General features: G+C 38.9%; 2 protein-coding genes across 2 annotated transcripts; one reads left to right on the top strand and one right to left on the bottom strand.

The window, feature by feature from the left end:
- Window positions 1-13,979: 13,979 nt before the first annotated feature.
- Window positions 13,980-18,083, top strand: LOC121807058. Its single transcript, XM_042207246.1, has 7 exons — window positions 13,980-14,683; window positions 15,232-15,539; window positions 15,745-16,425; window positions 16,766-16,891; window positions 17,224-17,427; window positions 17,568-17,768; window positions 17,862-18,083. Exons 1-7 carry the CDS (start codon window positions 14,416-14,418, stop codon window positions 17,985-17,987), a joined length of 1,914 nt encoding a protein of 637 aa, XP_042063180.1. The 5' UTR covers window positions 13,980-14,415; the 3' UTR covers window positions 17,988-18,083.
- An 829-nt stretch (window positions 18,084-18,912) lies between these two features.
- LOC121809434 (serine-threonine kinase receptor-associated protein-like) lies at window positions 18,913-22,953 on the bottom strand. Its single transcript, XM_042210055.1, has 7 exons — window positions 22,285-22,953; window positions 21,334-21,469; window positions 21,118-21,199; window positions 20,163-20,338; window positions 19,795-19,932; window positions 19,536-19,675; window positions 18,913-19,399 (listed from the first exon to the last, which is right to left on the bottom strand). The coding sequence occupies exons 1-7, from the start codon at window positions 22,400-22,402 to the stop codon at window positions 19,116-19,118; spliced, it is 1,074 nt and encodes a 357-aa protein (XP_042065989.1). The 5' UTR covers window positions 22,403-22,953; the 3' UTR covers window positions 18,913-19,115.

The raw sequence follows: 22,953 nt of genomic DNA, 5'->3' as shown, positions 1-22,953 counted from the left end.
ACCTCAGAATGTCAGCTCCCGTGGCTCCGCTTTGGTACTGAGCCGCTTCATGCTTGTAGATGGCGCAGAATCGTTTGACCTTTCTATCGACTCGGTCAAAGTGAACGTAGAGCATCTTATATGTGCGGCGATGGGTCTTTTCGGCTTAATCTCGTGGTAGGCCTCAGTGACCTTTTCCCAGAAGCACTTCTGGGGTTGTTGATTCCCGACGATGGGATTGTACGAGACGATGATCCAGGCGTTGTACACCGCCAGCGTTTCTTTGGGACCGTACGGATGCCGGCCTAGATCCTCATCCTCCGCCCCGGAACTTCCCCCGCCTCGGCCTCCTCCCCCGCCTCGGCCTTCTTCCGGAATGGGTTGAACCGGATAATCCTCCCGAATCTGGGAGAGTCCCTGCGAATACCGCGGGGCGGAGGGACGAGTGTATGCATCCACATCAAAATTGGGTGGTTGGTACCCCCCGGCGTCGACGAACCCTGGGTGCCCGGCGTCGACGAACCGAAACCACCCAATGTGTTGTACATGTTCCCCCAGTCTCCGAACGCGTTGAGATCCCACGAGCCGGAGACGCCACCGCCGGAGTTTCCGTCGCCGGACATTTTGTGATGTGATGTTAGATGAAAATTAGAGAGGAAATGGAGATGATTTGGAAAGAATAGATGTGTAGTTGTGTGTGAAATGAGGATGAATTAGGAGTATTTATAGAGTAAAAAAATAAAAAAATAAATAAATAAAAGGAAAAATGGCTCTATTAACGGTAATATTTCTGTTTAACATTTATTATTATTATTATTATTATTATTATTATTATTATTATTATTATTATTATTATTATTTAATCTGATTTTTAAAAAAAAATGAATTATTGCATCAGCGTGACGACGCCCACTCGCGGGACGGCGAGTGGGCTTCACGCATGGCCTGGGAGCGTGCCACATCGCCTTGGCGCGTGGCGAGCCGCCTCGCGTTCCGTCACGGCGGAACAGGACGTGTGACGAGCTGGGGACGGGCTGGGGACGAGATGGGGCGCCGCAACGTGTCACGCCGCCGTCTCATCCCAGCATGAAGGAACACGGGCCACTCGCGTGAAGCGTTACGGGTGGCCTAACAAAGTCATTTCGTATGATATTAATGGTGATTGAATTTTAACAAAATGTTGCTACGTCCAAACTAGTTCAATCCATTGATAGAAGAATTAATGAGTTATCATGGAAAAAGTTGTACACATATGAAGAAAATGAGGATTCCTATTTACGTAACTAACAACAAACAGGACTATTTCATTCTTGAATTGTAGGTCTTTCTTATATTCCTATTAGAAGGCTTTTCACATGTGAACCTATACTATATTGAAAGAGATTCCCTCTTGTTTTATTACAGAAAGATATGGTATTAGCTAAATCTACAAGCCTCTTGTCCTCATGTACAAAACAAGATGGAGTTACTAGCCAAATACCAAAAACAACTAAGAACACAATCACCAAATGCAAAGAGCAATCCTAATTACTACACAAATGATGACAATGGCAGCAAGATGAATGTCACATTTGTATCGTTCAACAAGTGGTATTGGTTATCCGGCTACTTCCTGGCAACTTCTAACTTTGATCAACTCGACACATAGTTTTCCTGATAGAAAAGAAAATTATGGGCACCACCCTTAGTTCATGAGTCAAGTCTTCGAAAAATGAGTTTTCTTTCCACGTACCAATTTGGTTCAAAATTTTGAAAGATTACTTTGTTTCCAAATCACCATATGGACCATGAAATCACATTAGAACATGGATATCACATCTTCTTATTAAATTTGTTGAAAGGCGTGCCCATCCAAGTGAGAAAGCACAAGACGGGTCTTTAGGCAAGCAAGCAAGCGAAATTCCATTATTTACATAAAAAATACCACAAGCTACTTTGGAACTTACACCCGAAAATGATGTGGTCAACAGTTTCTCGCTCCTTGCAAAAGGCAAAGATCATCTGCAATTCAGGGGAATCCAAATATAAAAAGTTCGACCTTGGTGTTGAGTTCGCCTTGTGACTTGTGAAAATAATCAAATAAAAAATTGGGTACACAGTGGGGTAACATTTCTCCACGCCAGTCTTCTATTTGGAGATTGGTTATCATCCTTCTCTCATGATATGATTAACATGCTAAAAGAAACCAATAACAAAAGAATGTATTTGATTTATCAAAAAGGCCAAATTCTCATATTATTCTCACTCTATAAGTGTTATTTGCAATCATAGACTCTCCGACAACACTCTATAAGTGTTATTTGTAATCATAAGAGCATCATCATTCGTGTTCTTGCCAACGAGTATGGATGTGGGCTCGGACCCACTTTTACTCCCTGCTCTTAGGCAAGAGCACAACATCCACATCCGTGCTCTTCCACAAGGATAAGCTCAAGGGTCTCACCATTCTATTATTCAATTTAAATAAAAACATTTTCACAAAATTATAATGCATTAAAAATATCCGGAATACTATTACAAATTACAAAAAATTAAAAATTACATAATTAAAATCCTAAAAATTAAAAAGTGTGTAATTAAAATCCTAAAAATTAAAAATTACATAATTAAATTCATAAAATTAAAAAAACCCGATACTCGTGGCCGAATTTCGCCCAAATGTGTTTGATTAGGTCTTCTTGTAGCTCAATGTGGGCTCGGGTATCGCGCATTGTGTTCCTTGTTTCGATTCTCTCGCCCACCGTCGTATGCACACCTCGGCATGGGGGAGACCTCGCGGTTGAGCTTCCGGCTTCATCCTCGTCGTAAAAGCTAGCCGCCATCGGCTGGGCGTCTTCACGAAAGTCGACCTACTTGGGTAGATACCATCGACGAGATAGTAACCCATGTGGTATGCATTTCTGTTGACGGTGAAGTCGATCGCCGGTGCTACACCATTCAAAACATCATTGAAGAGTAGTGAAGAATAGAGCATGTTCAAGTCGTTGTTGGATCCGGCAATACCAAAATATGCATGCCAAAATCCATAGGCAGTAGTCGGCGACCGCTTCAAGGATAAGTGTTGGGCCGTCGCATACCTTAAGTGTTGCCCCCTCCAAGCAGTCGGGCAATTCTTCCACCTCTAATGCATGCAGTCAATGCTGCCAAGTATACCGGGAAAACCATGGACTGTTTCGTAAAGACGAAGCAACCGTTGGCAATCATCGGTGGTGGGTGCCCGAACGAATTCCTCACCGAAAGTTGAACGAACGCCGTCGCAAAAAAATTTAAGGCAAAGGATTCCAGTTGATTCACCGACATGCAAATACTCGTCGAAGAGGTCAGTCGTTTGCCCAGTAGCAAGTTGTCGGATGGCACACATACACTTCTGCAACGCCGAGAGACTTTGCCGACAGGTTGCGTCTGTACTTGTTTGAAAGTATTCAACATGGACGGATAATGTGTTGACAATACGCATAAACAAGCGTTTTGACATGCGAAAACGGCGCCGAAAGTAATCTTCCGGAAATCGCGGCTGGTCGGAAAAATAGTCGGCAACGAGCCTTTCGTTGGCTCCCTCCCGGTCACGATAGATGTAGCGGCGAGTTGATCTAGTTGGTCGAGGAGGAGGGGCGGGGGTATTCGCGGTGACATAGGCTCCATAGGCGGCACGATATTGTTCATAGTATTCTTGTTCTTCGCGCTCCGCTTCCGCAATGAGATTGGTCAAATCCATTTGAGAGGGTTTGAGTGAGAGACGAAGATGTAGATAAGTTGTATGAAAAAATATGAAGGAGAGATGATTTGATGTGAAAAATGGATAATAAATGTGTGTATTTATAGATGATTTTGGGAATAAAAAAAATTAAAAAAATCAAAAAAATTCTAGAAAAATGATAAAAAAAACGGCCATATTTTTTGGAATCTGAAAATATATTTTTTTAAATTTTTGGTATTATTTTTTATTTAAAAAAAATGAATTTCCAACGAAAATGCCGTTGGCCAATCAGAACGCGCCACGTCAGCTGCTCGCTGGCACGGACGTGCTCGATGCATCGAGCAGCGCTGCGCCAGCGGCGGACAGCGGGTGTCGTGCCGCTGTCACGGACGGACGGACGCCGTCCTTCAACCGCCGCCGATGCTCTAAAGACTCTCCAACAACACTCTATAAGTGTTATTGCAATTATAAAGACTCTCCAACAATTCCTCCTCCAAGACAAAGAGGTTGATTACTGAGGTAAAACCACTAACTTTTGGTTGATTACTTACATTACCTTTTCAAATTTGAACGATAATTCATGAAGTTTCGATTTTTTTATTCTTTCCAACGACAACCTATTATCAAATGTTTTTTTTTATATTGGTTGATCACCATATATATGTCTCATATAAGTTTTTCTTTCTTAGTTTAGGAATTGCATTCATTTGATTCTTATTTCATTCAGAAAAAAGAAAGAGTAACATCAAGAATGAAGATACACCCTAGCTAATTAGCATTATAGATGGAACTATAGTAGCTAGCTTTTCGAAAGCAAGATGTGACTTCTTTCATCTAAAAAAAGGAGAAAAAAATGTGAAGATTACCTAAAAAAAACTTGAGGACCCTTTTGAATAACACAAACAATAACACTTTAATAATTGATACCAATTGATGAAAGATTGAAAGTAAAGTAAATATTCTTCCTCTTCTTGCAAGAGAGAGGTTTCTATATAAGACGATAACTACAAATGGATAGAATCATACTCTACTGTATTGATCAGGTAATACTTAATTGGAACATTCAGAAATATAACATGTTACTATTAATTAGTAGTATATCACAATATTTTGATTTAGATTTTAAAAGCAAACACACTTTTTATTACTACAAGATAGTCATATTGGCGACCTAAAATCTGCTAGAAATTAATCAAAACAACATCGTTTGATTGAATATTTTGATTCAAGTATTTGTTCCACATAAATTTTCAGTTTCCAACAAAACTATAATGAACAAAAAAAGTTTCTAAGTCCAGATTTGAGAGCGATATTAATGTATTAAGCAGCATTACATGTCAAATATCGAAAGTATGAACTAATCCATGGACAAAATTTTAGGGCATCTGCAACCGGCCATGTTTGTCGCTCGCAGAACCCACTGCGGCCTCACGATTGCAAGTGAAAGTTCGTTTGAAGGCTCGCACTTGTTTTCATTTTTCCATTTTAATTATTTTCTATATATATCTAAATGGGATGGGGATCCTCTGCCGTGCACAAATGCACAGCAGGGTCTGCTGTTCCACACAAATAATTAAAATAATCAAATAAATTAAATAAATATAATTAAATAAATAAATATTATTATATTGAATTGAGAGAAACAGCAGTCCTATTGTGCATTTGTGCACAGAAGAGAGGATCCCTTACCATCTAAATGTGTTTGGTGTATCACTAGTTGACCAGCTTAGCTAAATTGGTTTTGGGGAAATTTTTAATCTACAGTATGTGGATTGAACCCCATCAACCGCATTTATTTTTTTACTTTATGTACTCTCTGTTTTTGTTTTCGAGTTTTGTGTCTGCTTTTTCTGCCTTTTTCGTTTATTATTGGTGTTTTTGTTTTGTTTTTTAAGTATTTTTTTAATGTTAACATGTGAATTAAATTAGACTTAATATAAAAAATAGAGGGAACATCTTTTTAGGTCCACAAACTTTGTCAAAGAATCATTTTAGGTCCGTGAACTTTGAAAATATCATTCTAGGTCCGTTAACTACAATCATTTGAGGTATTTTGAACTTTTTCATGATGAAAATGCCCTTAAGGCCTTCAAAGGGCAATTTAGACAATTCTTTCGCCACTCGTCTTGCGTCAAACACCTAGAGTCCAACAATTTTTTTTACTACTATTTAATTCAATTACCATCCAAATTGAATTTAAATATAATTAAAATTTACCGTAAAAAAATATTTCTATGTGTTGATTTTTCAATTATTAGATGACCAATTATATAGGGATAGTGAATTGGGAATTGATACTTTATTTTATTTTTCAATCTAAACTGCATTTTAAGAACTTACTATAGGTGATTTGTGAATTATATTTAGTTTATTTGTCTTGAAATTAGATAACTATTAATTTGGATGGTCATTCGGAGTATTATTTATATGAATTTCAGAATGGAGATCAATTACCATCCAAATTGAATTTAATTATAAAAATTTGCTGTTAAAAATTATTGGACTATAGGCTTCTGGCGCAAGATGAGTGGCGAAAGAATTATCCAAATTTTCCTTTGAAGACCTTAAGGGCATTTTCGTCTAGAAAAAGTTCAAAATACCTCAAATGATATTAACTTGTAATTGACGGACCTAAAATGATATTTTCAAAGTTCACGGACCTAAAATGATACTTTGACAAAGTTCGTAGACCTAAAAAAATGTTCCCTCTAAAAAAATATTCATTATCTTTATTTATTCAAATTAATTTTGTACTTTACAAATTGGATTTGTTCAGTATAGTAGTATATAATAAATAAAGTGAAATAAGAAATAAATAAGGAATTAAAAAGTGGAATCTAGTAGTTAAAGGGAGAGAGATGGTGGATTGAATGTTGTTTCTAAAGTAAAAAGAAACAAGATTTTAATGATATGTTGGTGAATTACCTTAATAGTTTAACGATATTAATTCTAATATATTATTGAGGAAAATATGTTTATCTTCAATAATGTAAATAATTGTAGCGATCATTTTTAATCAATATCTTCATCCCACCATTTTATTGCCTGCAGTATAATTTATACACATTTTATTCTATATTCCTGCGAAGGAGATGTTTATCATGCTACTTTGACAATAATAGTTTTTTTTTTTATCACAGGTGTACCGAACCCGTCTTCGGCGAAATTCGACTAATCCTGCTCGATTGGGTTTGCGGATTAAGACCGAAAGTCTCTCAGCGGGTGGCGGGGTTTGAACCCGTAATCTCAATGTCACCATAGCTCCGCGCTATCAACTGCGCTGTGACCTATTGGTACAATGATACTCTCTCCGTCCCACAAAAATATACACTTTCTAATTTTAGAAAAGTTTTTTCTCTCTAATGAAATAAGACTCATTCTCCACTAATAATACTTTAATTTTTTTTCTCTCTACCTTTCTCTTACTTCACCAATTTTACATTAAAATTCATGTAAAACTTAAAGTATCATATTCTTTGAGAACGGATGAATTATTTTTTTATTGCACACATGAATGAAATGTAAGTTTTCAAATGGCCAAAATGTTGCGGAAACAAACTAGATCCTTAATCAGTGGAGACAAATGACACATAATATTATAATATACAAATCATTTAAAATATGCCAACTCCAAAATAAAAACATATGACCGTTAGCGTGAAACGGCATGGGTTCGACTCAAGTGGTCCTACTCCCACAGACATGATTCATGCACCGTTAGATAATTGATTAAGAGACCTATAGTTTTCGGTGCGACTTCTAGATAATAATCAAGGGATGTAATCAAATACAAACTCTAAATATTGTATAAACTTCAAATTATGATCTGAAACGTTAGAAAATGTCAATAGATGATAAAATAATAACAACAAAAAATGTCAACACAGTGTCAACGGTTGATGTTGTATTGATATTGTGTTGACATTATATTGACAGTGTATTGTCTGACACTATGTTGATATCAAAATCTTGAATTTTAAACTGTGTTGATATTGTGTTGAAGTTGTGTTGATACTATGTTGAGGAGTTTGAAGTTTGTATAATATATAGAGTTTGCATTTTATCATTACCCCAATAATCAATTTTTCCTCTAACCCATTGAAATAGACTAATTGAAGATGACATGAAATTAAATTCATAATTAGTAAAGTTAGAGAAAAGAGAAAAAATAGTTAAAATAGTATAGTGGATGGTGGAGTCGTTAATGCTAGTAAAACAAAATGAGAAAAAGTTTTCATAAATGAAAATAGATTATTTTTATGGACGGTCCCCACCTAAATTCGTCCCTAACATACTTCTTTGTTAAATGTCTAATTTAGAAGAAATTGAGATAAATGAGGTATCATAAAAAAAATACTAATCCTAGTAGCTCATTGCCACTTAAAATTTGGAATCCATAGGCCTTGTGGCCTTCCTACAAAAACTACTCCATAAACAAAACAAATAAAGGCCAGATATATGCAGTTTACTGCATTTGGATTATACATTTCGAGGTTAGCATTTTAAAGTCAGCTCATTATAGCATTATTCGTATACTGTATTTTACCAACATTTTTGTGATCTGGATACTTTAATATATTAGTATTATTGCATTTTTATTCAGCTTGGGATTCTATTTTTTACCCCTTTCCTAAATTTTCTATTTTCCTCTTCGGGAATTTAAATTATCGAAAATCGATCATTTGATATTCCCTATTTTATTCAGCTGCAACAAACTACATATTCCCGTGACGCACAAAGTATGGGCGTCATTTTTCCTTTTTTATGTATATATATCTATGCATCCAATTTAAAAAGCTGGCATGGAACTCACCAACAAAATAATTAATCATATTTCAAAAATTACTATTTCTTCCATGGAAAATTGGTTTTTGTAATAATGGAGTGCTCATTTCAGTTGGAAGAAGAAGGCAGAAGTCGGTAAGTTCGGCTAGAAAGGAGTTCGGTAAGCTCGGCTAGAAAGGAGTTCGGTAAGCTCGGCTAGAAAGGAGTTCGGTAAGCTCGGCTAGAAGGGAGCTCGGTAAGGAAGCTCGGCTTTGAGCTGGAATGAGCCGAGAAGAGAGTTCGGTCTTGAGCCGAGAAGGGAGTACGGTATTGAGCCGAGAAGGAAGAAGCAACCAGTTCGGTCTGAGCCGAGAAGGAAGAAGCAGTTAGTTAGCCGAGGTGTAGCGGTTATTCTTCTTGTTTTCTTGATCCTTGTTGTAGTTAGTTAGTAGCAGTTGCTACTTGTTTGTAGAGCTTTAAATAGCTCATAACCGTGTATGTAGTTAGAGTAAGTTTAATCAATAAAGAGTTTTCCAGTTTCTCTCCAAGATTATCATCTTCAATACTCAAAGTGTGAGTGTGTGTGTTTCTGCATTGTGTGATCTCATACAACAGTGAGTGTGTGTGTGATCTTATTGAGTGTGTGAAAGCCTTGTGTGCGTAAATCCCAACAAGTGGCGCCGTCTGTGGGAAAGGGATATTGAAGCTGATTTGCAGAGGATCAAACGGTTTCAGAGATGGCAGCAAGGCTTGATGCAGAAAAATTCACAGGCAAGAATGATTATAGCCTGTGGAAGATGAAGATGAAGGCGGTTTTGATTCAACAAGGCTTGGCCGCAGTTCTTGCAAAACCAGAGGAGAAAAGAAAGGCTCCAGTGCCTGATGATAAAGCTCAGGCAAAGATGGAGGAGATGCAGCTCAAGGCACATTCTGCAGTGATTCTGTGCCTTGGAGATAAGGTCTTGAGGGAAGTTCAAGAAGCCAAGACTGCGGTGGAGATCTTGGACAAGTTAGATGAAGTTTACTTGGCCAAATCCTTGGCTAACCGGCTGTATCTCAAGAAGAGGCTGTATGCCTATAGTTTTTCTGGAGATAGGTCCATCATTGAGCAGCTAGAGGAGTTCAACAAGATCATTGATGACCTGGGATCTGTTGATGTCAAGATTTCAGATGAGGATAAGGCCATTCTCACATTGAATGCCTTGCCTAGCTCGTATGACCAGCTAAGTGATGCAATTATCTATGGAAGAGATAAACCTATCACCTATGCAGAAGTCTATTCAGCCTTGATGGCCAAAGAACTCCAGAAGACAGCCAACAGAGGCTCTGCAAGCTCCAATGTTCAAGCTGCAGAGGCCTTGAATGTGAAGAAGTTCAAGAAGCAGAACTTCAAGAAGAAGTTTGAGGGCTCTAAACCTTCAAGTTCTGATGCTCAGAAGGAAACCAGAGCTTGCTATTGGTGCAAGAAACCTGGACATTTGAAGAAAGATTGTCATGCATGGAAGAGAAAGATAGCCTCTGAGGGACACAACCAATCTGATTGTGTGGAGAGTGCTGATCCCCCGGCTCAACTCATGAATATTAGTGACAGTGGGGTCAGTCATAGGTGGATTATGGACTCAGGGTGCAGCTTCCATATGTGCCCAAATAGGAGCTGGTTTCATGACCTTCAAGAAGCAGCCGGCACTGTGGTGCTGGGTAATAATCACATTTGTCAGATCAGAGGAATAGGGAAGGTAAAGCTAAGCCTACAAGATGGCTCTATAAAGATCCTAACTGGGGTGAGGTATATTCCAGAAGTGAAGAGGAATCTCATCTCATTGGGAATGCTGGAGCAGAAAGGGTTCACCATATTGATGAGTCAAGGAAAATTGTTTGTTAAATCTGGAGATGCAGTGATGATGGAGGCTGACAGAGAGCATATTCTCTATTATCTGAAGGCTAAGGCTGTTGATGGAGAAAGCAATGCAGTGTCAGATGATTCCATAATGCTATGGCACAAGAGATTGGGCCACCCAGCTGAAGGAAGCTTGAAAGAACTCATCAAGAAGGGTCTGATCTCTGGAGATTTCAACAAGATGAACCCCTGTGAGCAGTGTATACTTGGAAAGGCTAAGAAGGCACCCTATCCTACAGGTATTCACTCTTCTACAGCCCCTTTAGACTACATACATAGTGATCTTTGGGGGCCTTCACCGGTGTGTTCAATTGGTGGAGGAAAGTATTATCTAGCTATCATTGATGACTATACAAGGAAGTTGTGGGTATATATTCTTAAAGAAAAATCTGAAACACTCACAAAGTTCAAGATATGGTGTAAGGAGGTTGAGCTAGAGAAGGGTAGAAGTGTTAAATGCTTAAGAACAGACAATGGCCTAGAGTTCTTGTCTGCGGAGTTTGATCTGTTTTGTAAAGAGAAGGGTATGAAGAGGCATAGGACTGTTCCTGGTAATCCTCAGCAAAATGGTGTTGTGGAGAGGATGAATAGGACAATCCTAGAGAGGGTGAGGTGCCTACTTCTTGGTTCTGGTTTGAGCAGCAGGTTCTGGGGTGAGGCTGTGTATACAGCAGCCTATCTCATCAATAAATGCCCATCTACTGCCCTGAAATCTGAAACTCCTGATTACATGTGGTATGGAGCTCATAGTGACTACTCAAAGTACAAGGTGTTTGGGTGTGTGGCCTATGCTCATGCTAGGCAAAGCAAGCTTGAAGCTAGGGCTCTGAAATGTATTATGTTGGGGTATCAGAGGGGTGTTAAGGGGTATATGCTCTGGTGTATTGAGCCCGGTAAGCAGAAGGTCTTGGTGAGTAGGGATGTGGTGTTCTTGGAGGATCAGATGCCATACCTGAAAGATAAGCTGGACTCCAGTGAAGATGAGGGTGATTTCTTCAAGGTGGAGCCTGTGGGGGTTGGCCTAGGAGCAGGTGGAGTTATTGACTCAGGGAGTGAGTCTGATTCAGATAAAGAAGAGGCTCCAACTCAGGGCAACCAGGCTGGTGAGTCTATATCAGACTCTATCAGAGACTATCAGCTTGCAAGGGATAGAGTTAGAAGAGAAACAAGGCCACCAACAAAGTTCTCTGATGTTGTGTATTATGCTCTGTGTGCAGCTGAAAGTATTGATGGCGCAGATCCACTCACATATAAAGAAGCTATGCAAAGTAAAGATAGAGAAAGATGGATTGAAGCCATGAATGAGGAAATAGAGTCTTTACTCAAGAACAAAACATGGATTTTGGTGGACAAATCCAAGCTGAGTACAGATGGTAAGGAAAGGAGGCTGGTAAGCTGTAAGTGGTTGTTTAAAAGAAAGATTGAGACCATTGATAAGGATAGAGTCAGGTTCAAGGCAAGGCTGGTGGCTAGAGGCTTTACACAGCAGGAGGGAATCGATTTCAATGAAGTGTTTGCACCTGTTGTGAAGCACACTTCAATTAGGATCCTATTGGCTGTGGTGAATCAGCTTGACTGGGAGCTACAACAGCTTGATGTGAAGACAGCCTTCCTAAATGGAGATCTAGAGGAAACTATCTTCATGGAACAGCCAGAGGGCTATGTGAAGATTGGAGAAGAAGGCAAGGTGTGCCTGTTACAGAAAAGTCTTTATGGACTTAAGCAAAGTCCTAGACAGTGGAATAAGAAGTTTGATGCACAGATGAAGAAGATTGGCTTCTCCAAGTCAGAATATGATGATTGCATTTACATCAAGAAGGCAAGCAAGACTCCCATTGCCTACCTATTACTCTATGTGGATGATATGCTACTTGCAGGGCCTTCTATGACAGAAATTCAGAAAGTTAAACAAGATCTGAAGTCAAGCTTTGAAATGAAGGATCTAGGAGAGTCAAGGAAGATCCTAGGCATACATATTCAGAGAGATAGAGGCTGCAAGAAGCTGTGGATGCTGCAAACTGACTATATTGAGAAAGTTTTGCAGAGATTCAAAATGGAAAATGCAAAAGCTGCATCAACTCCTCTGTCCCAGAGTTTTAAGCTTTCAAAGGAGCAGGCCCCTAAAACTAAGAAAGAGGCTGATGAGATGGAGGCTATCCCTTATGCTAGTGTGGTTGGAAGTGTTATGTATACTATGATTTGTACAAGACCAGATCTTGCTCATGCTATCTCAGTGACTAGCAGATACATGGCAGACCCGGGGAAGGAGCATTGGAATGCTCTTAAATGGATATTGAGGTACATGAAGTCAACTAAGGACTGGGGGATTGTCTTCAATGGCTGGGAAGGTGAATCTGAGGAGGTTGTGCAGGGCTATTGTGATGCAGACTATGCTGCAAACCTGGACAACAGAAAGTCCCAAACAGGTTATCTTTTTACCATGTTTGGAACTGTAATCAGCTGGAAATCAGGGTTGCAAAGTGTTGTTGCTCTCTCAACAACAGAATCAGAGTATATAGCTCTCACTGCAGCTGTACAGGAGAGCTTTTGGATTCAGGGAGTGATTTCTGACTTTGGTTTTGACCAAAAGACAATGGTGATTCATTGTGACAGCAGCTCAGCTATGTGCTTGGCTAAACATCCGGGTTTTCATGAAAGGAGCAAGCACATAGACATAAAGTTGCATTTTATTCGAGATGAGATCGAAAAGGGGAGAGTGAAGGTGATTAAGATTAACACCTTGCACAATCCGGCTGACATGCTAACAAAGTCTCTAGGTAGAGACAAGTTTGATCATTGCAAGAAGTTGATCAATGTTTGTGCAAGAACTGAGATGAGCCCTCAGGTGGAGAATTGTAATAATGGAGTGCTCATTTCAGTTGGAAGAAGAAGGCAGAAGTCGGTAAGCTCGGCTAGAAAGGAGTTCGGTAAGCTCGGCTAGAAAGGAGTTCGGTAAGCTCGGCTAGAAGGGAGCTCGGTAAGGAAGCTCGGCTTTGAGCTGGAATGAGCCGAGAAGAGAGTTCGGTCTTGAGCCGAGAAGGGAGTACGGTATTGAGCCGAGAAGGAAGAAGCAACCAGTTCGGTCTGAGCCGAGAAGGAAGAAGCAGTTAGTTAGCCGAGGTGTAGCGGTTATTCTTCTTGTTTTCTTGATCCTTGTTGTAGTTAGTTAGTAGCTGTTGCTACTTGTTTGTAGAGCTTTAAATAGCTCATAACCGTGTATGTAGTTAGAGTAAGTTTAATCAATAAAGAGTTTTCCAGTTTCTCTCCAAGATTATCATCTTCAATACTCAAAGTGTGAGTGTGTGTGTTTCTGCATTGTGTGATCTCATACAACAGTGAGTGTGTGTGTGATCTTATTGAGTGTGTGAAAGCCTTGTGTGCGTAAATCCCAACAGTTTTAATAGACAATCACAATAGCATTATTGTCAATTTTTTTTAAATAATAAAAACGACTGCATAAAATTTATATAAAAAATAATTTAGGACAGCAGCATGAATAAAAGCCTCAACTCTTATTTACTACTCTACCAATGAGCACATAATTATAACTAATTATAATCATTATGTTATAAAGTAAAGAGTTAATAATGTGTTGTTTAAAATTCGTACCGTTACACAAGCTGAGTAGCTGTCAGCTGTGTGTGTGTGTGTCTCTCTCTCTCACACACACATACACTTAAAACAGCATCGATTTTTAAAAATGAAACACACAGTAGTGCACTTTCTCTCTCACGCACAGAGACAATCACAAGAATCCGACGACAGAATATTTGAATGCAGAAGAAAACGCAGAGAAGATTAAATCTCCATCTTCTCTCATTTTCTCTTCAGCTCTATAAAAACGAGAAAATCTCAAAAATATCTCAGGATCAATCAATCGATTGCACCTGCCATAGTCTTCCACGGCGTTTACGCGAAATCACCGGCCGTCGATTCGACGCCGGGAGATGGCCACTTCGCTTCCAGACACATTCACTCCTCCTCGATTCCTGATTTACTTCCGCTATCGCATTGCCTGCGGACCTACCTGAGGATCCTCCCTGATTCGATTGAGGATTCTTCAATTTTTTAGTCGGAAATGGCGATGAAGGGCGGTTGGTGGCTGGAGAAATTAACGAGGGCGGCTCGGACGGCGTATTTCGTGGTGGTGATGGTGGCGTCTCTTCTGGCGGTGTCTCTGCCGCTGGTGGTGTCCGTTTGCGATGCCGTTCTGCCTTGTTTGCTGATTCCGAGCTTCACGTGCATCGGATGTGTTGGTTTGAAGGAGCATTTGCGAAGATATGCATTTAGGAGTTCGCTTGTGGATATTCCTGTTGTTTCCATCGTCAGATCTCTCATCATCGTGTGTAAGTTTGCTCTTTCTGCTTTTCTCAATTATTGTGTTGAATTGACTGGTTATTGGATGAGTGAAGCATGAATTATTGATGATACGTGAAATTGCATTTCAAACGGACTTCGATTTTCCCTAAACCTCATTCGCCAACGAAGAATTAGTAAATGATGTGATTATTGTTAATAGAATTTCAGTATTGGATCTGATTGCTTTTCCATTGTTGCTCTGTAGTTATTGTATTTAGTTTGCACTAATATCACATTTTGTGGGGGGTTTTCTTGTGAATAATTTCAGTTATTGTATTTCCTTTCTTGGCCATGAAAGCAAGAGGTTAACTTTTTTTCACTTGTTTGTTATTGGATGGACCTTTTATGGATTGAATTGAATTGATTGGTTGTATGCTATAGGCAAGTGATATTCTACAAATACTGTAAACTGAATCTACAACCAAATTTTTGTAGTTTATATTAAGGTGAGCTATACATTTACTGTTTTGAAGACTGGACGACCTTTACTTCTTAACTTTAATATGGTTTTTCTGGATTTGTTGTGTGACGACAGGTGCATATTCCATTTGCGATTTACAGGGATTGTCGCACGGGTCCTATCTAGGCACTGTAACATTTACTTCGCTAATTTCGATACTTCTTCTTTCCTTCAAGGCCTGTGTTTTCACTATCAATTCTCAATTTGAGCAAGAATCTTCAACCTATCTTTCAAGAAAGAGGCTCCATCTGAAGAAGTCCTGGGGAATGCCCGTCTTATTTCTCTCTTCTGTAGTATTTGCTCTGGGACACATTGTTGTTGCCTATCATACAAGCTGCAAAGCTAGGAGGAAGCTTATGTTCCACCGTGGTGATCTAGAAGCAGTAAGTACATGAATAAATTTATTTTTTCTTTGTAACCTTCTTATTGTGTTCTTCTACCGTCCAAGGTATATTCTAGGTGACCTGATCTCCAATTGATCTATGTTTCAATTTGTTCTGTTGAAAGCTTGAGCTGGAAATAGATAGCTTATACTGTCCAATGCACTAAAATTCGTAATTTTTGGGTTCTATAAATCTTGATCATCAGGTCCTTTCTTGCAAAATGGTTTTCTCCACATATCAGAAGGTCCCGCGCTCTCCCACACCATCCGCTGTGAAATCTTTCAGAAGTGATGTTGAAACAAAAAGAAAAGCACCAGCGTCGGTTCGTGATAAGGGGCAACTTCCAGTTAGTGTACTTGCTGACGTAGACAGCCTATTCGTTTATTGTCGAGGGTTGATTGTTCATTACAAGCTAAGCCGGCCAGCATCACCTTCCCGTTCCTTGTCCTCGGCAACCTCTTTTCAATTTCCTTCGCTTAGTACACCACTAAAAAACCATCTTAATTTTCAAAGGAGTGCCAGCAATACATTTCATACCAGTAACTCTGCTCTCTATACACCTCTGCTGGCTAGCTCTCCAACTTCCCCAACATCTGAAAATGTGCCTATTTTGTGCTTAAATGAAAATTCCGCGGAGGACCTGAGCATACTGGGTTCTCCACAAATGGAACAAGACATAACAACAAATGACCAATTTGGCATTGTTTTGGTTCATGGGTTTGGAGGAGGAGTTTTCTCATGGAGAAAGGTAATAGGCCCTCTTGCCAGGAATATTGGTTGTGCAGTAGCTGCTTTTGACAGACCTGGATGGGGCTTGACATCAAGGCCACAGAAAAAGGACTGGGTGGAAAATCCATTAACCAATCCTTTCAAGATTGACAATCAGGTAGGTGATTGCTGTTATGCTTATGTATTACACTTTAATGTCTATATCAGATGCGGCAGATGAGTTGCTTAATTGTCTGCTCTACTCTGTCACCGGCTCACCACTTAAAATAGTTTGTTAAGCCTGATGTCTCCTTTGTTGTTATATATCTTGTGGCACGAAAGTGATGGGTATGATTCTAACATTATTATACAAATCATCTGAACATACATGAATAACCAAGATTTGTATTGTGAAACTTTCATGAGCCTAAATTGACTTATAGCATCTTTTATACTTCAGACAGTATGTTTATATTGAACTTTTAGCATCATTTCAGCAGTTCAGTTTTGTTTTTCAGGCTCACCTGCTTATCTCTTTTTGCTTGGAAATGGGGTTCTCCTCAGTCGTGATTGTCGGACATGATGATGGAGGACTTCTTGCATTGAAGGCTGCACAAAAGGTTCAGTCGGATAATTCCTTGAAGGTTAGTTGGCTGCTTGTATAAACCATATAAAATGTATTGTGGAGTACTCAAATTTTAAATGTTTACTCCTACAAAATAATGTTATAAAAAGAATTTGTTGTGAAAGAAAAGAGAGTATTTTTAGACCTGCTTTTGCATAGTAAGTGTACGCAAAAGACCTTTGGTTTTAGCATCAGAAAAGTTTCAATAAGTAGATATAGGTTGGTTTTCTTAGGAGATGATTAGTAGAGGTGCACGTAATCTAACAATATACCAATATGGAGGGAGGATGTTTGATTTTGGTTCAACTGATTTCTAACAAGAAATTTATTTTTCTATGCCATGCTTCACAGCTTGATATAAAGGGGGTCGTGCTAGTAAATGCAAGCCTGTCGAGAGAACTGGTTCCAGCCTTTGCCAGAATACTTCTACGCACTTCACTTGGAAAAAAACACTTGGTGCGGCCTCTTCTTCGAACAGAAATTACTCAAGTGGTGAATCGACGTGCTTGGTATGACGAAGCCAAGTTAACATCTGAAGTTTTGAGTCTTTACAAGGTAAGCTTCCTCCGTCGTCCCAAAGATGCCACCTACCTGCCCTGACTCAAATTTGTGTTTTATTATATATGCTGGCCTAGTACACTGCTGCACTACCTAAGTCCAACAATTTATTGTTTCGTTGTTCGCAACTATATCAGGCTCCATTGCACGTAGAAGGTTGGGACGAGGCACTTCATGAAATGGGGAAACTATCAAATGAAACAGTCTTATCCCCAAATGAAAGCGCTTTGTTGCTGAAAGGTGTTGAAAATTTTCCAGTCTTAGTTATAGCTGGTGCAGAAGACGCACTTGTCCCACTAAAATCTGCTCAAACTATGGCTTCCAAACTTGTAAATTCTGTAAGTTCTCTTCTTCTCGTTTTTCCATACACAGATTAATATTTTCCACCTAAAATGAAATTTATAACTTAATTAGCATATCTAATGTGGCAGAGACTGGTTGCAATATCTGGTTGTGGCCACCTTCCACACGAGGAATGCCCCAAGGCGCTGCTAGCGGCAATCTCACCCTTCGTTTCTAGGCTTCTAGTCAGAGTAGAGTTGGATAGCAGCAAGTAAGGTTGATTGCTTTAGTTAGTACAGTATATTATTTCCCTTGTAAATTATTCCCTCATGAGGATATATTATATCAATTTGATCTCTCCTTTTGAGTTACTTTTTGATGCCGTTCCTTCAATCAGAGAATACTTCTATTACTCCGTTCTTGTATAATGAAATGAAATGTGAGTGAGTAATGATTCACTAGAGTGTGAGAAACTCACTTACCTAAAAAATGACGAATAGCCCAATGGCAAAATGAGATGTTATTTTGTAGAGGAAGGGATGACACAGCCACAAAAACACTTCTGCCCAGTCAATACATCCCCAAAAACTTGTCGAGCCCAATAACAGTAACGCCACAGCCACAAATCACATTATTTTTGAATTGTTGGTATATTTTAATCAGACAATAATAAAACTAATTGGACAAAAATAATAAATAAAAAAACAACATAATTTATTAGTTATGAATTTATGACTTTGCGTAATTCTAATGATAGATATCAATGTGTGTGAATGTTTTTTTTAATTGAAAAATAATTAAAGTAATCCAAATTTTATGAATGTTTTTTTAATTATGTTGCTATATTCACACACATTGCAACAGAATCCAAATTTTATGAATGTTTTTTTAATTATGTTGGTATATTCACACACATTGCAACAGAAATGAGAAAATGGGAAAGCCGAGTTGGGGAAGAAGACATTGAATCACAGTTGGGGAAGAAAGCATTGGAATCAAATCGGAAATTTGGCCGCCGTGGCGGTCGGCGGTGTGCAATAGGCTGCCGCTGCATCGCCCCATCCACGCCGCGTATGCGGCGCCCGTAGGGGCAGCAATAGACCGCCACGGCGCCGGACGATTGTGGACACTCTAAGTACTACTCACCCTCCCATAAAAAGGGCTTAGTCTTTAAATACAAAAAACGCAGAAACTAAAAGATGAAGACAAAAAATGTACTTGTATGGTAAGCAGATTCTAAGAGAGAAAAGATGGGAATTCAATCACAATTACTCTCAAGACAAAAAGGATAAAAAAAAGCTTTGTTTATTGCAAAAGATCAAGCATCGAACTTTTTACGCCCCTTTGCTGCTGGTCAGGCCAAAAACTACAACACACACACAAGGAAAACATGTAATCTTAACCTAGTCAGCCTCTGATTCCTTCTGGGTACTACTTGGCTTATAGTTCACATCATTCGTGTCGTGTTCAGCAATCTGGACGTTTTCAATTTGGTGAGTAACTTGATCCACGTCTTTGAAGCTTGGCCTGTGTGTAGCGGCAACACCAGATGTTTCCTCCTCGCAGTTGTTCAGGGGAGCAGTCTGCCATATCCTAATAGTTCCATCTTCAGATCCAGAAGCATAAGATTCGCCACCCGGTGAGAAACGCACACAGTGCACTGGACCATGGTGCCCTTTGTTGCAACCTGGAAATTGCCATCAAGAATATTATCATCAGAACAAACTACCCCCAACCACCAAGAACAGGGAGGGGATCACAATTGCCAAAATAAGAAGAGAATCAAAAGCAAAAAGGATATGCACAAATTGCACCGAACTTACCAATTTCAACTCCTGTGTGGAAATCAAACATGTGAACCCACATGTCTTCTCCACCAGCAATGAACTTGTTGCCATACTTCGGTTCCATTGACGCTGATTCTATGATGCAGGGCATTTCATAACTCTTTACCAATCCAAAGCTGTTAAAGAAGTGTCCAGCATTATTAAATCAATAAAAAATAACTACCATGACAACAACTAGGCAAGTGCTGTTAATAAATAAAATTAAAAAACAAACAAACAAACAAACAAAACGTACTGATTCGCATCCCAAAACTTTACACTTGTTCCATCGGCAGTTGTTATATAGCGGCCATCTTGACTCACTTCAGCACTGGTTACAGAAGCCTTGGTGTCAAGAGTCCGAACAATTGTGCCAGTTCTAACATCCCATAACCTATGAGCGATAGCTTTCACATGTTAGATACTATAAGTAGTGAGACCAGATATCATCCAAGATAAAAAAAATACACACAATATAGCTCAACAACATGAAAAAGCCAGACCAAGGTACATGCGCCGTGAGAGAACACGTAAGGACATATTCGTGCGAAACCAGTGGGAAATGTAAATAAAATTTTACAAGTATCAGAAACAGCAAAAAATTACTTGCACACCATCACATACCTCACGCCACCCATATCAGTACAGGAACCTAAGATAGTTTGGTCACTATGGAGCCAAGAAATAGTCCTGACGGAACCTGGAGACTTTTCGATCTCCCTAGGAGAAGCATCAGGCCTATTTAGATCAAATATGCGGAGAACTTTTTCCATTCCCCCAGTTAAAAGCAAGTGGGTATCCTGCAAATTGATCAAACAATTTCAGCCCACACACTGCAGAACATTAGATTACGTAATTATCTTCTAACATGTTTCAGCCCGTATGTTATATATGGACAGCTGTGACAGAGGTCTGGATTCAGTTGTGACACTGAAACCCTCAGGAAGTTGTTTGTTTATTATGGGTATGGGTATGAGAAACATCGCACTAAAGTTGATGCTCCAGAATGACTTATCGTGGTGAAAAAGTAATGTAACAAACTTGGACCAACACCAACATGGGAGGTTTTGCAGATAATGATATTTTACTAACGTTTAGAGGTCATGTCACGCGATTTTTAGAATGCATATTTGCATAAACACATTGTTTATATGTATAAGTAGTTTTATACCCCTGTATCCATGTCCTGGTTCTGGATATATTGACTTATACAGACATGAAACGCATAAGCTCCGTGATTCCACAATTGTTACTCGGGGAATTCACAACAGTATGGTCCTATTATTAAATGGTAAACCAGCTAAATATCTTTCCAGAGAAACCAGAAGGAAAAGAACTGTTCCAGCATTTGGAACATGCAAAATGGATTACATCAGTATGGATTGTATTAGTGTTTCAGATAAGTTTCATATATTATCTCATCTCTTCAACCTATTGCTCTGAAGATTTAAAAAAAAACTGAAATATCTACCACCTTAAAAACTTCTCCATTGTGACACACATGACAACTTAATAGTATTTTCACAAACGATAAAAGAAAAACAGTATGTTTGGAAGAAAAAGGTCAATTAAGGAGTACCTCTGAGAAAGCACAAGCACGGGCAATGTGTTTATGCTCAAACGAATGCAGTTCATCGCCAGTTAATGCATCCCATAATTTCCTGCAACCAATAACAGAATCAGGTGCAAAATTCTCTATTTTCTCATTGTTGAAACTTTGACATCATGTATTAACATATAGTACAAATTCCAAATAAATTATCAGAAAGGAAACAACAAAAGCATCGATTCATACGCTGAAAAATCAGCAGATGCAGAGGCAGCGCGCATGGCTTGTTTATCCAGGCAACAACTCCATACTGCACCTTTATGCCCTTGAAAGGTCCCAATCCAGTCTCCTGTCTGTCCATTTCTTAACATTGGTGTTGAGTCTGAAAAGTTATGTAGAATGTGAGTTATTTATTCATGAGATCATCATTGAACATATTTTAATTCATTAGAAGTCTTGGCCTCAAATAAATCTCAAGTATATACTCCACTTCTCTTTTAGATGATGAAAGAATTCCACATAAATTTTACAGGCGCTCAACAGATGAAAATAAATGGATAACACCATAACAGATCAAAATACTGTGTCTACACCAACTAATCAAATCAACAAACATATGCATCATGAAGTTTAGTACATTTGAACAGAGAAAAAAATCCAAAACAGAAATTGTTTTTTACAATATATGTTCACTATCAATAAGTGAACCAATTTATTCACCCTACATTCCAACATCTACTAGTACTACATCAGAGATCAGCATACATGTCTCATTGATATACTTCAACTGTTAACAACTTTCAAGTGAATGAGTCCTCTTAAACTGTAAGAGATATACTTTCAAAATACATATTGTCATTCGTGCAACAATCTAGTGGGACAAAAATCAAGAAATAAGTAAGAACCTAGTGGGTCAAGAGTCAAGAAAAATTAATTTCACGGAAAGTTGGATCCAACAAAGGGAAGAAATAAAGGATTGAGTCCAGATGTGATCTTATTCTCATCTTTCAGATTGCTATTTGCTTAAAGCATTTTCCACGTAAAGAATTAGGATCAATTTTGACAAGGATAATAGCATTGTCGAATATTTTGATCAAACAAACTGATAAATTCACACATAATTAATCAGTATGACCTAGCAAATAAAGAAGCACCATAATTAAACAACATATTTGATCGAAAGGTAAGCGTAGTTACCCTTGCTTGCACTAACAAGGAAGAATCCATCAGGCGTTACTGGACTGTAGAACAAATCAACAACAGGTCGTGAATGGCCATGGCAGACCAATGGAGCTACAACCTTCTTCTTATCCATTCTTCAAAATCCCTTCAATAACTTTTTGTTTTTTCCACAATGTACGATAAAAAATACGAACAGCAAATGAACAATACTCCCCCGATCACAGTTCCAGGCACCACATTCAATCGTAAAATTGCGACAATTGACACCAAAAAATATGCCCAATTGCCTAAGTGACTTCTTTTATATCTCGATTCGAAGCAAAACTCCTCAAACCGGAAACATATGTAAAGACAAAACTAGTATCTATCGCTGTATGTATATGCAGTGGCGGCAATGAACACAGGTGCGAAACCCTAATCTGTGATCGGTTCAATTTCTGCGCCGGATCCACACCTCCTAACCCTAGATGGATCAAATTTATTGGTTAATTTTGGTAAAAATTAAAAATATTACAGAAATAATTAGTAAGGAAATGGAAACAATTCCATGGGAGCAAAACTGGGCTATAGGGCTAGGCGCAAGAATGATAGATATGCCCTAGTTTATTTATACATGCGCCCAATTTCCCCAAATTCACCGTTTTTCACTCTCCTCTGTCGTTCTTGTTTTTCGTGTCACCTCTT

This window comes from Salvia splendens, chromosome 6, assembly GCF_004379255.2.
Source record: "Salvia splendens isolate huo1 chromosome 6, SspV2, whole genome shotgun sequence".
In the NCBI taxonomy this organism is placed as follows: Eukaryota; Viridiplantae; Streptophyta; class Magnoliopsida; order Lamiales; family Lamiaceae; genus Salvia; species Salvia splendens.
Note: the sequence above shows the minus strand (reverse complement) of the source record. Positions and strands in the feature narration are given on the sequence as shown.